The sequence below is a fragment of the Onthophagus taurus genome, chromosome 3 (assembly GCF_036711975.1).
Source record: "Onthophagus taurus isolate NC chromosome 3, IU_Otau_3.0, whole genome shotgun sequence".
Taxonomy (NCBI): domain Eukaryota; kingdom Metazoa; phylum Arthropoda; class Insecta; order Coleoptera; family Scarabaeidae; genus Onthophagus; species Onthophagus taurus.
In genome coordinates, this window is record NC_091968.1 from 29,324,486 (window position 1) to 29,337,878 (window position 13,393).

General features: G+C 27.7%; 1 protein-coding gene across 1 annotated transcript in view; it reads left to right on the plus strand.

Annotated features, from left to right (window-relative positions):
* The first annotated feature begins 2,806 nt into the window (after window positions 1–2,806).
* Window positions 2,807–13,393, plus strand: part of LOC111416058 (C3 and PZP-like alpha-2-macroglobulin domain-containing protein 8) — a 46,146-nt gene continuing 35,559 nt past the window's right edge. Inside the window, exons 1-2 of the mRNA XM_023048000.2 lie at window positions 2,807–2,985; window positions 3,671–3,818. Coding sequence (XP_022903768.2) covers window positions 3,736–3,818 — 83 coding nt within the window. The 5' untranslated portion in view covers window positions 2,807–2,985; window positions 3,671–3,735. The remainder of the gene's footprint in view (window positions 2,986–3,670; window positions 3,819–13,393) is intronic.

Here is a 13,393-nt window from a genome sequence, read left to right on the forward strand (position 1 = left end):
AAAAATAACTTTGATGATTTTTGAAAGAGTTTCGACGCACGGCTAAGAAAAAAACTGTGATGTGTTAATGTTAACTTTAATTTTATTGTTATATTCGTGATCTTTATAAAATAACCTTTAAAATGAGACCAAACACGACGCACTTATCTCAAAAAACAAAAAAGTTTGAATAAAAAACATTAAACCCGAAGTTAGCAACAATGAAGATAGCAACTTAATTTTTAAATATCAATACCAACCTTAATTTTTAATTTTTTTTATTATATTTTTGTTTTTGTGATAAATTTTAAGAAATTTTATAAAAATGAAGAATATATCAAAATGACATTGACATTTCAAACCGGAAGTTGATCATAACTTCATTAATATTGAAGATAAATATGTCGTGTTTATACTCATTTGAAAGGATTTTTAATAAAGATTACAAATATGTCAAAATTGAGGATGACATTTTAAACCTGAAGTTAGTTATCATATAATAGAGAAATGAACAACTTCATGGTGTTGTTTCATAATGTATTCTTTATTAAAAAACCTTTAAAATTAGTCCAAACATGCCGCTCTTATCTCAAAAAACAAAAAAGTTTGAATAAAAAACATTATACCCGAAGTTAGCAACAATGAAGATAGCAATTTAATATTTATATATCAATACCAATCTTAATTTTTCATTTTTTTTATTATATTTTTGTTTTTGTGACAAATTTTAAGAAATTTTATAATAATTAAGAATATATCAAAATGACATTGACATTTCAAACCGGATGTTGATCATAACTTCATTAATATTGAAAATAAATATGTCGTGTTTATACTCATTTTAAAGGATTTTTAATAAAGATTACAAATATGTCAAAATTGAGGATGACATTTTAAACCTGAAGTTAGTTATCATATAATAGAGAAATGAACAACTTCATGGTGTTCTTTCATAATGTATTCTTTATTAAAAAACCTTGAAAATGAGTCCAAACATGCCGCACTTATTTCAAAAAACAAAAAGTTTGAATAAAAAGCATTATACCCGAAGTTAGCAACAATGAAGTTAGCAATTTAATTTTTAAATATCAATACTGAAGGAAATTAAATCAAATAGATTTAATTTATCCTTTTTATAATTTTATTTTGTAGATAAAAGTTTATTGATTGACCAGTTTTTATTTTGGTTGTCAAAGAATAATAATAATAATAATAACATATGGAAAATAACTGACTTGATTTCTAACATCGGTTTGCCACAAATACCAACCTTAATTTTTGATTTTTTTTTATTATATTTTTGTGACAAATTTTAACACATTTTATAAAAATTAAGAATATATCAAAATGACATTGACATTTCAAATCGGAAGTTGCCTATATTTCGAGTAATATAGGAATTAAACGTATCATGTGGGCTGATTTGGGCTGATTTTAAAGGATTTTTTCAGGACAATTACAAATATGTCAAAATCGACGTTGACATTCCTAACCGGAAGTTCACCATAACTTCATTAATATTGAAGATAAATATGTCGTGTTTGTACTCATTTTACAGGATTTTTAATGAAGATTACAAATATGTCAAAATTGAGGTTGATATTTTAAACCTGAAATGATTTCTACATAGCAACAGTGCTAGTGTAAAATTAGAACTAACACTATACCTAGAACTAGAATCATTCGGGTTTAGCCGTCTTTAGAGACGTGCGGCTAAATCCGAATGTTTTTAGTTCTTGGTTTAGTGTTAATTCTAGTTTTACACTAGCACTATCGCCAATATTAACACAAGACCTAAAACTGACGTGCGGCTAAATCTGAGTATTTCTAGTTCTAAGTCTTGTGTTAGTTCTACTTTTCGTTTAATAGAGATATACCACAACCTAACGCTGAATAACAATTAAAACTAGGTCTAGTGTTAGTTCTAGTTTTAGTTCATTAGCAATATACAACAACTTAGCGCTATCTACCGCTAACTAACTTTACTTAGCACTGTCACTAGAACTAACACTAGACCTAGAACTAGAAACAATCGGGTTTAGCCGAATGTCTCTTAAGACAGCTAAACCCAAATGTTTCTAGTTCTAGGTGTAGTTCTCGGTCTAATGTTAGTTGTAGTGTTGCACTATCACTAGAACTACCACAAGACCTAGAACTAGAATCATTCGGGTTTAGCCGTCTTGAAAGACGTGCGGCTAAATCCGAATGTTTCTAGTTCTCGGTCTAATGTTAGTTCTAGTGTTGCACTAGCACTATGCTTCTAGTTCTAAGTCTAGAGTTTGTTCTAGTTTTAATTATTTAAAAGCGTTAGATTGTGGAATTACATTTCAGGAGCTGAGATATTATGATTTTCTGGGTGTATGTAGACTTTATTGTACCACTGTAGTAGTTTCGTAACTGTAGTTAAATGATATTGTGTCAATTCATATTTCTATTCATCGATAGATGGAGCTTTTTATTTTTCAAAACTTTTTAGTGTCTATTATTTCATACAGAAAATGATAAAGAGTGAGGTTGATGTGAATCAAAATTAAATATGTATATTAAATAAAAAAAAATAAGCTAAAGAAGATTTTTAAAAATGATTTCTTAATAACCACTTTTAGATATTGTTAAACAGTGGGAGAACAAAAGCCGGGAAAAGCCCGGGCAAAGGAACAGAATCATCCCCAATTACAACTACATATGTCTGCCGTAGTTGTCGTCTTCTTTAGAAGGTCCTGTTTCGACTCGTTCGTCGTCCGGGGCGCGGGGCGAATCCACCGCGCACGCCCGAGTCGTTTTAGCCCCTAGAACGAAGCGTGCGCCCCAAACCGACCGTCATCGTCCAGTTGAAACCTGCTCCGTTTCGCGGAAACTTCGTCACCAACAGAATAAAACTTGTCTTAGAACAGTGCTCAACGATCATTGAGTGAAAAATCTGTATTGTTGAAAATAGTGCGATTTATTTTGAAATATTTAAAGAAGATCGAAAAAGGCAGATTCAATAAAACGATTCGGAAATTGGTATGTTATGATAATAATAATTAGTAAATAAATTTAAAAATTAGAAAAATATTATTTTTAATTAATTTTTGTATTTTGATGGCTTTGTTTTGTTGCGAAAGGGTATGGGGAGGAAAAATTAGGTCACAGCCGTTGGAGTGAAGGCGGTAAACACGGGGTAGTAATTAGGCCTACGGCTTTTAAGCCGTTCATAAAAGAGGAAAACTCTGCAAGAACTAATTGCGACGTGCCGCCCTTTTAACTGCTCAAGTCTCGGACCACTTCTTCAACGAGGCAAAACGCAAAAGAGGCGCGAGAGCTTTTTCTAGCGGCGGCTGCAGCTCTTACTTTTCACTACTATTACTTTTTTTGCCCACCCTTTTTTTTCTTAACTTTTCCCCCATTTAAATTCGTCCCTCGAAGCAGCACTACGTTTTAATCTAATTAAAGCAAGTTAATTTCTAGACTACTTCAATAATTTCTTATTTTTTGATTTTGATTAAACGGTTTATATTAATTACTTGAAAATCTGGTACGGTAATTAGTAATTTTAGCTCAATTTGTAACGGAAACGGAAACACTTGCTTCGATTAACGTTTGCAAATCGGTTGACCAAAACTAGCCCCTAAACCAAACTCTTGATTAATTGTAACCGTCACTGTAAATTAACTTTGATTCTAATTAAATTAATTTCTTATTGTTTCAGAGTTCGTTTGTTAATAAGAAAATGCTGAGAAGATAATTATTTGTTATTACGTCAAGTTAAGTAAAATGAATTTCCCGCTCTTCTTGGTTTCTTCGCTTCTTTGTCTGTGTATTTCGCAGGCGATTTCATCTTCCTCCAACTGCACGACGTAAGTAAATGAAACGAAAACGAAAAAAGTCGGTCGTTTAATTTAACTTTTCGCCCGAGAGCGAAATTGGAATTTATGTATCCATCGCGGAAAAGCTGCAAATTTAGTTCAGTCTCGGAAAAAGTAATAATTAAAAAAGGCGCTGTTGGTGACTCGAGGGTAACGACAACGGGGAAACACCTCCTCGATAATACGAGGCCGTCGTAAATCAAAATCGAACGCGCTCCTAAATAGATTTGATTACGTAAACAACGAACCCCACCGGTGTCGTTACATAATGTCTTAATTGGAACGTATTGTCCTTTCTCATCCTCAATAATTATATAGTAAAACCTCGATATAACGGATTAAATACGGAAAAACTTTGTTGTATAAATAATCCTAGTTAGAAATTCAAATATAAAGTTAATATAACCCTTTGTGTCCCGACGGTACTTTAAAGTACCGGTAGTTTTGTCATCTATTCGGCGCATTTAGAACCGTCGGTACTTTCTACTATACAAGAAAGAATCTATATAAAAAATGATACAATGATACATTTTAAGAAGAAAGGATTGAGCTTTAATTTAAAATAAGTCTTATTCCTTAATTTCAAGAAATACGACTTCCAGGAATTTTTAAATTAGCATCTTTTAGTTTATACGAAAATGTAAGTTTTGTTTCAACCTTTTTTTTCTCAATATTTTTCCAATCCAACCCAACAATTATTATACATCATTTTAAACAGAAAGCTTTGAACTTTAATTTAGAATAAGTCTCATTCCTTAATTTCATTAAATACGGCTTCCAGGAATTTTTAATTTATCATTTTTTTTTGACACTTTTAGTTTATACGAAAATGTAAGTTTTGTTTCAAAATTTTTTTTCAAAATATTTTTCCAATACAACCCAACAATTATTATACATCATTTTAAAGAGAAAGCTTTGAACTTTAATTTAGAATAAGTCTCATTCCTTAATTTCAATAAATACGACTTCCAGGAATTTTTAAATTAACATCTTTTTTGACGCTTTTAGTTTATACGAAAATATAAGTTTTGTTTCAAAATTTTTTTTCTTAATATTTTTCCATTCCAACCCAAAAATTATTATACATCATTTTAAAAAGAAAGCTTTGAGCTTTAATTTAGAACAAGTCTCATGCCTTAATTTCAACAAATACGACTTCCAGGAATTTTTAAATTAGCATCTTTTTTGACACTTTTAGTTTATACGAAAATGTAAGTTTTGTTTCAACATTTTTTTTCTCAATATTTTTCCAATCCAACCCAACAATTATTATACATCATTTTAAACAGAAAGCTTTGAACTTTAATTTAGAATAAGTCTCATTCCTTAATTTCAATAAATACGACTTCCAGGAATTTTTAAATTAACATCTTTTTTGACGCTTTTAGTTTATACGAAAATGTAAGTTTTGTTTCAAAATTTTTTTTCTTAATATTTTTCCATACCAACCCAAAAATTATTATACATCATTTTAAAGAGAAAGCTTTGAACTTTAATTTAGAACAAGTCTCATGCCTTAATTTCAACAAATAAGACTTCCAGGAATTTTTAAATTAGCATCTTTTTTGACACTTTTAGTTTATACGAAAATGTAAGTTTTGTTTCAACATTTTTTTTCTCAATATTTTTCCAATCCAACCCAACAATTATTATATATAATTTTAAAGAGAAAGCTTTGAGCTTTAATTTAGAACAAGTCTCATTACTTAATTGGAATAAATACGACTTCCAGGAATTTTTAAATTAGCATCTTTTTTGAAACTTTTAGTTTATACGAAAATGTAAGTTTTATTTCAATATTTATTTTCTTAATATTTTTCCAATCCAACCCAACAACTATTATACATCATTTTAAAGAGAAAGCTTTGAGCTTTAATTTAGAGTAAGTCTCATTCCTTAATTTCAATAAATACGGCTTCCAGGAATTTTTAATGTAGCATCTTTTTTAACACTTTTAGGTTATACGAAAATGTAAGTTTTATTTCAAAATTTTTTTTCAAAATATTTTTCCAATTCAACGCAACAATTATTATACATCATTTTAAAGAGAAAGCTTTGAACTTTAATTTAGAATAAGTCTCATTCCTTAATTTCAATAAATACGGCTTCCAGGAATTTTTAATTTATTATTTTTTTTTTGACACTTTTAGTTTATACGAAAATGTAAGTTTTGTTTCAACATTTTTTTTCTCAATATTTTTCCAATCCAACCCAACAATTATTATATATAATTTTAAAGAGAAAGCTTTGAGCTTTAATTTAGAACAAGTCTCATTACTTAATTGCAATAAATACGACTTCCAGGAATTTTTAAATTAGCATCTTTTTTGAAACTTTTAGTTTATACGAAAATGTAAGTTTTATTTCAACATTTATTTTCTTAATATTTTTCCAATCCAACCCAACAACTATTATACATCATTTTAAAGAGAAAGCTTTGAGCTTTAATTTAGAGTAAGTCTCATTCCTTAATTTTAATAAATACGGCTTCCAGGAATTTTTAATGTAGCATCTTTTTTAACACTTTTAGGTTATACGAAAATGTAAGTTTTATTTCAAAATTTTTTTTCAAAATATTTTTCCAATTCAACCCAATAATTATTATACATCATTTTAAAGAGAAAGCTTTGAGCTTTAATTTAGAATAAGTCTCATTCCTTAATTTCAATAAATACGGCTTCCAGGAATTTTTAATTTATTATTTTTTTTTGACACTTTTAGTTTATACGAAAATGTAAGTTTTGTTTCAACATTTTTTTTCTCAATATTTTTCCAATCCAACGCAACAATTATTATACATCATTTTAAAGAGAAAGCTTTGAACTTTAATTTAGAATAAGTCTCATTCCTTAATTTCAATAAATACGACTTCCAGGAATTTTTAAATTAACATCTTTCTTGACGCTTTTAGTTTATACGAAAATATAAGTTTTGTTTCAAAATTTTTTTTCTTAATATTTTTCCATACCAACCCAAAAATTATTATACATCATTTTAAAGAGAAAGCTTTGAGCTTTAATTTAGAACAAGTCTCATGCCTTAATTTCAACAAATACGACTTCCAGGAATTTTTAAATTAGCATCTTTTTTGACACTTTTAGTTTATACGAAAATGTAAGTTTTGTTTCAACATTTTTTTTCTCAATATTTTTCCAATCCAACCCAACAATTATTATATATAATTTTAAAGAGAAAGCTTTGAGCTTTAATTTAGAACAAGTCTCATTACTTAATTGGAATAAATACGACTTCCAGGAATTTTTAAATTAGCATCTTTTTTGAAACTTTTAGTTTATACGAAAATGTAAGTTTTATTTCAATATTTATTTTCTTAATATTTTTCCAATCCAACCCAACAACTATTATACATCATTTTAAAGAGAAAGCTTTGAGCTTTAATTTAGAATAAGTCTCATTCCTTAATTTCAATAAATACGGCTTCCAGGAATTTTTAATATAGCATCTTTTTTAACACTTATACGAAAATGTAAGTTTTATTTCAATATTTTTTTCACAAACTTTCAAAATTTTTGACTTCTTGGGACACAAAGGTTAATAAGAAATTTTATTAAAATTGAGTGAAATGTCAATTTGACAGTTAAACGTCAAACAATAAAAGTGACGTTTTAATATTTAAAATTGATTCTTAATTTTAATGTTATATCGTACAAAAATCGACATTGGAGAAATAAATTTCGTTGTTTACAACTTTAAGATTCAATTTTGTCAATGTCAATGTGGAAAAAAGATTTTTGTATATTTAAAGTCATTGTTAAACGTCATTAATAAATCTTATACGATTTGATTGATATTGGTGACGTATATTAAATTAATAAGTGTTAAAGTTAATCTAAAAATGTTAGAATTTCAAATGTTTAATAAAAATTTAAATACTAAAATTAATTTACTAAGAAATTTTATAAAAAACAGAATGACAACCTTAAAATTGAAATGTCAATTTGACAGTTTAACGTCAAAACGTAAATGATATAAAAGTGATATAATAAATATTAATGTTATATCGTACAAAAATCGACATTGGAGAAATAAATTTCGTTGTTTATAACTTTGTAAGTATTAAACGTTAAATTGAGTTTGCCAAAAAATAACCATTGATTTTGGTAAATTTTAAGTCATTATCCAAGTTATTAATAGATCTTATATGAATTGTTTTTTGCGAAATTGTCATTTTGAAACTTCGAAACGTTAAAGTTAAGCTGAATATGCTAGAAATTCGTATATTTAATAATTTTAATAATAAAATTGGTTTTAAATTTAATAAAAATAGAATCATGGATAACCTTGAAATTGAAATGTCAACTTGACAGTTTAACGTCAAAAAGTAATTAAGTTACAAAAATGACGTTTCAACAAATTGATTTTTAAGTTTTCGCAATAAATGATAGAAAAATGAGTCTTTGAAAAAGAAACAGATCTTTTAAATGATATTTTTTGTTGTAATTTATTAAAATGCATAGCTAAGCCCGAATGTTTCAAAATTCTGGGTCTACTATCCGTGCAAAAAGTCCAGGCCCCTCACTTTAGAGATCGATATCTTCGCAACCGCTCCATAAAAAAAATTGCAACAAAGTTTGTTGTAATCACTGAACATTTCTACGTAACTTATGTTAATCTGAAAATTTTCGGATCCACGGTTTTCTTTTTACCGCGAATTAAATGAAAAATGTACCCGATTTTTTACGGAATTGGCAACTTTATCAACTTTGCGATTTTTTTTCTCGAAAACTATCGTACGAAAAAATTTGAATTTTGAACAGGTGGTAGTCTGATGTGCTCTCAATGAATGGCATATTTTATTTTTTCGATATTTCATATACTTTCGCGGAAAATCGCGGTTTAGTAAGACGCCGTTATGTCGAAAACGGTTGGGTGGATTTCCTCGCGGATTTCACCAAAATATGTCAAATAATGTTGGTTGTCGTATTCCGTTATCAGTTTTTCAAAATTAAGGATCCCTATTTTTTTAAGAACGATTTAATGGAATTACAAATTAAAAAGAAACAGAAATAAGCTCTACGTGGTGACGAGGGTTCCGGCCAATCGGAACAGATGGTGCTTCCCAGACAGGACGTCGCGCCTTATTTCTTTATGTAGGCAAGATAAAGGCGCGACGTACTGTCTGGGACGCACCATCTGTTCCGATTGGACGGAACCTTCCTCTCCCCGCATAGCTGATTTCTGTTTCTCTTTAATTTGTAATTCCATTAAATCGTTCTTAAAAAATTAGCGAGCCTTATTTTTGAAAAACTGATAACGGAATCCAAAAATCCGCGTTATTTGACATATTTTGGTAAAAACTGTGTTGAAACTCGCCAGGTCGTTTTCGTTATTACAATTGTGGTGATTGTAAACTCCTTATTGGTTGAAAATGGCAAACAAAACATTAGGAGTATGATCAAACACGTACTTCGCAATTGATTGCAACATTTCAACAAATGATTGTATAATTGAGTTGAAATACCTACATTTATGAACAAAAGATTGGGTGGGATGCCTATTTCTGGTATACAAACAATATTATTCTCAACATCCTGCAATAATTGTTGTTCCTGTTGCCATTACGAACATTTAATAAAGCAATTTTGGAAACTTGAGTTTTTATTTGTATTGATAATGCTTAAATAAAACCCTCCGTAAAGTGGTGCTTTATTTTCGTTAGAAACACTGGTTTTGTTGTAATACATTGCGGTATGTCTAGCTATTATTTTAACGTTCAACGAGAAAACGCGGAAATTAGTAATGAAGAGAATAAGGGGGCTCGGCCTCTCGACTAATTTAATTCATTTACACGCCGCCCCCACGTTAAGACCCCCTCTTATTTATCGACCACTCGTATGTATGTATATACACCGCAGAGTCTCTTTTAGTTCACGTTCAGTTTGAGATTCTCTTATCAAGAGAATCAAACTCATTTCGCAAACCCGGAGTTCTTTTCAAACAACTTCGTTACTGCTACTTTGAGTTTATGCATTTGAATTGAATCGGAGGGAGAGTTTCTTTTTAAAAAGAATGCGGGGTAATTTTCGCCCCTTCGTTTGGATAATAAACGCCCGAGCCCGTCAATTACTTCCGGTTGAATGGACTGACGGATTTTCCGGGAATTTCACAGTATAATAGGATTAACTCTTCGACGCGATGGAAGTTGGCTTATTTAAAATGCACATATATATGTACATATTAGAATTATTCGAACGAGTTAACTATATTTATTTCTGTTGTTTTTGTTATTGATTTCCGCCGAAATATTTCAACGGTGTATTTATACCATTTCATTTCAAAAGAGCTGTGTGATGTTATCATTATCGATATCGATATTAAATGTTTCTAGTTAATTGATAAAAAAGTAAAAAAAAATGTAGTAGGAAGTTTTTTATTTATTTATTCAAAACCTGTAAGAATTATGCTATGCCGTTCGGTTGGTCGATTGCTAGGCAGTACGTTTGAATGTCCCCGGGGACATTTTGATCATAAATATTTATGTTACGAGACGAAACGTTCCAACATTTCACCCCCAATCCGCCAAAACCCTCCTTTTTTACCACCCCGCCTTAGTATGTGCATAGCAAACGAAGGTGGCGATCTCGACGTTTCATCATAAACGTATCTTTACATTAAAAAAAACAACATCAGCTTTAAATCATCGTTTAAACCACAATGACAGTAAATCATAAATAAACGCGAAAGCAGTAAATCATCATTTCTTTTCTAATTCACGTTCTCCTTCTGGTTCGTACTCGTTTATATTTTAAAGGTTAAGCTTTTGACAGCAAAAACGATGATTTACGAGAAAGAATTTTGGTACAACTACTAAATATAATAACACCTCGATATAAAGGACCACGCTAAAACCCGAATCTTTCTAGAATATTCTGCTCGATTCTATTAGTCGATTTATAATTTAAGTTTAAAGTGACATTTATGTTATGTTTTGACGTTTAACTGTCAAATTGACAGTTTTAAGATTATCATTCTATTTTTTATAAAATTTTTTATTAAATTAGTTTTATTATAAAAATTATTATGAAGTATACGATTAACTTTAACGTTTCGAAATATCAAAATGACTATTTCACCAAAATCAATTCGTATAAGATCTATTAATAACGTTGAAGAGGACTTTAAATTTACCAAAAAAACGTTTAATGAACAAATTGAGACTTATGAGTTGTAAATTACGAGGTTTATTTCTCCAAACTCAATTTTTGTACGTTGAAAGTAATTCATATAAAATATTAATCCATCAAAACGTCACTTTTTTAGATTTTGTTTCGTTAATATCATTCCATTTATAAAATAAATACAAAAAAAATCATTTAAATGATCTGTTTCTTTTTCAAAAACACATTTTTGTATGATTTATTGCGAAAACTTAAAAATAAATTTGTTAAACGTCATTTTTATGATTTAGTTACTTTTTGACGTTAAACTGTCAAATTGACGTTTCGATTTTAAAGTTATTCTATTTTTATAAATTTTTTTATTAAATTAGTTTTATTATTAAAATTGTTATTAAATATATGAATTTCTAGCATATTTAGATTATTTAACGTTTCGAAATTTCTTTTCGACTTTAAATTTATTAATTATTGTGTTTAAACTAGTCGTCAACAGATGTCATGTTGATTAAAAATAAAATAAAAAATTATCACACAATTATTGTCTTAAAATACAAACAATAATAAAATGTGTTTATGAAAAAAAAAAAAACTGTTTCTCTTTCAAAAACACATTTTTGTATGATTTATTGCGAAAACTAAAAAATAAATTTGTTGAAACGTCATTTTTATGACTTAGTTACTTTTTGACGTTTAACTGTCAAATTGGCAGTTTTAAGGTTATCATCATTCTGTTTTTTATAAAACTTTTTATTAAATTAGTTTTATTATAAAAATTATTATGAAATATACGAATTTATAGATTAACTTTAACGTTTCGAAATATCAAAATGACTATTTCACCAAAATCAATTCGTATAAGATCTATTAATAACGTTGAAGAGGACTTTAAATTTACCAAAATCAGTGGTCACTTTTTGGCACACTCACATTAACGTTTAATGAACAAATTGAGACTAAATTACGAGGTTTATTTCTCCAAACTCAATTTTTGTACATTGAAAGTAATTCATATAAAATATTAATCCATCAAAACGTCAGTTTTTTAGATTTTGTTTCGTTAATATCATTCCATTTATAAAATAAAATACAAAAAAATATTATTTAAATGATCTGTTTCTTTTTCAAAAACACATTTTTGTATGATTTATTGCGAAAACTTAAAAATAAATTTGTTAAACATCATTTTTATGATTTAGTTACTTTTTGACGTTAAACTGTCAAATTAACGTTTCGATTTTAAAGTTATTCTATTTTTATAATTTTTTTTATTAAATTAGTTTTATTATTAAAATTGTTATTAAATATATGAATTTCTAGCATATTTAGATTATTTAACGTTTCGAAATTTCTTTTCGACTTTAAATTTATTAATTATTGTGTTTAAACTAGTCGTCAATAGATGTCATATTGATTAAAAATAAAGTAAAAAATTATCACACAATTATTGTCTTAAAAATACAAACAATAATAAAATGTGTTTATGAAAAAAAAAACTGTTTCTCTTTCAAAAACACATTTTTGTATGATTTATTGCGAAAACTAAAAAATAAATTTGTTGAAACGTCATTTTTATGACTTAGTTACTTTTTGACGTTTAACTGTCAAATTGGCAGTTTTAAGGTTATCATCATTCTGTTTTTTATAAAACTTTTTATTAAATTAGTTTTATTATAAAAATTATTATGAAATATACGAATTTATAGATTAACTTTAACGTTTCGAAATATCAAAATGACTATTTCACCAAAATCAATTCGTATAAGATCTATTAATAACGTTGATGAAGACTTTAAATTTACCAAAATCAGTGGTCACTTTTTGGCACACTCACATTAACGTTTAATGAAGAAATTGAGACTAAATTACGAGGTTTATTTCTCCAAACTCAATTTTTGTACATTGAAAGTAATTCATATAAAATATTAATCCATCAAAACGTCACTTTTTTAGATTTTGTTTCGTTAATATCATTCCATTTATAAAATAAAATACAAAAAAATATTATTTAAATGATCTGTTTCTCTTTCAAAAACACATTTTTGTATGATTTATTGCGAAAACTTAAAAATAAATTTGTTAAACGTCATTTTTATGACTTAGTTACTTTTTGACGTTAAACTGTCAAATTGATGTTTCGATTTTAAAGTTATTCTATTTTTATAAATTTTATTATTAAATTAGTTTTATTATTAAAATTGTTATTAAATATATGAATTTCTAGCATATTTAGATTATTTAACGTTTCGAAATTTCTTTTCGACTTTAAATTTATTAATTATTGTGTTTAAACTAGTCGTCAACAGATGTCATATTGATTACAAATAAAATAAAAAATTATCACACAATTATTGTCTTAAAAATACAATCAATAATAAAATGTGTTTTTGAAAAAAAAAAACTGTTTCTCTTTCAAAAACACATTTTTGT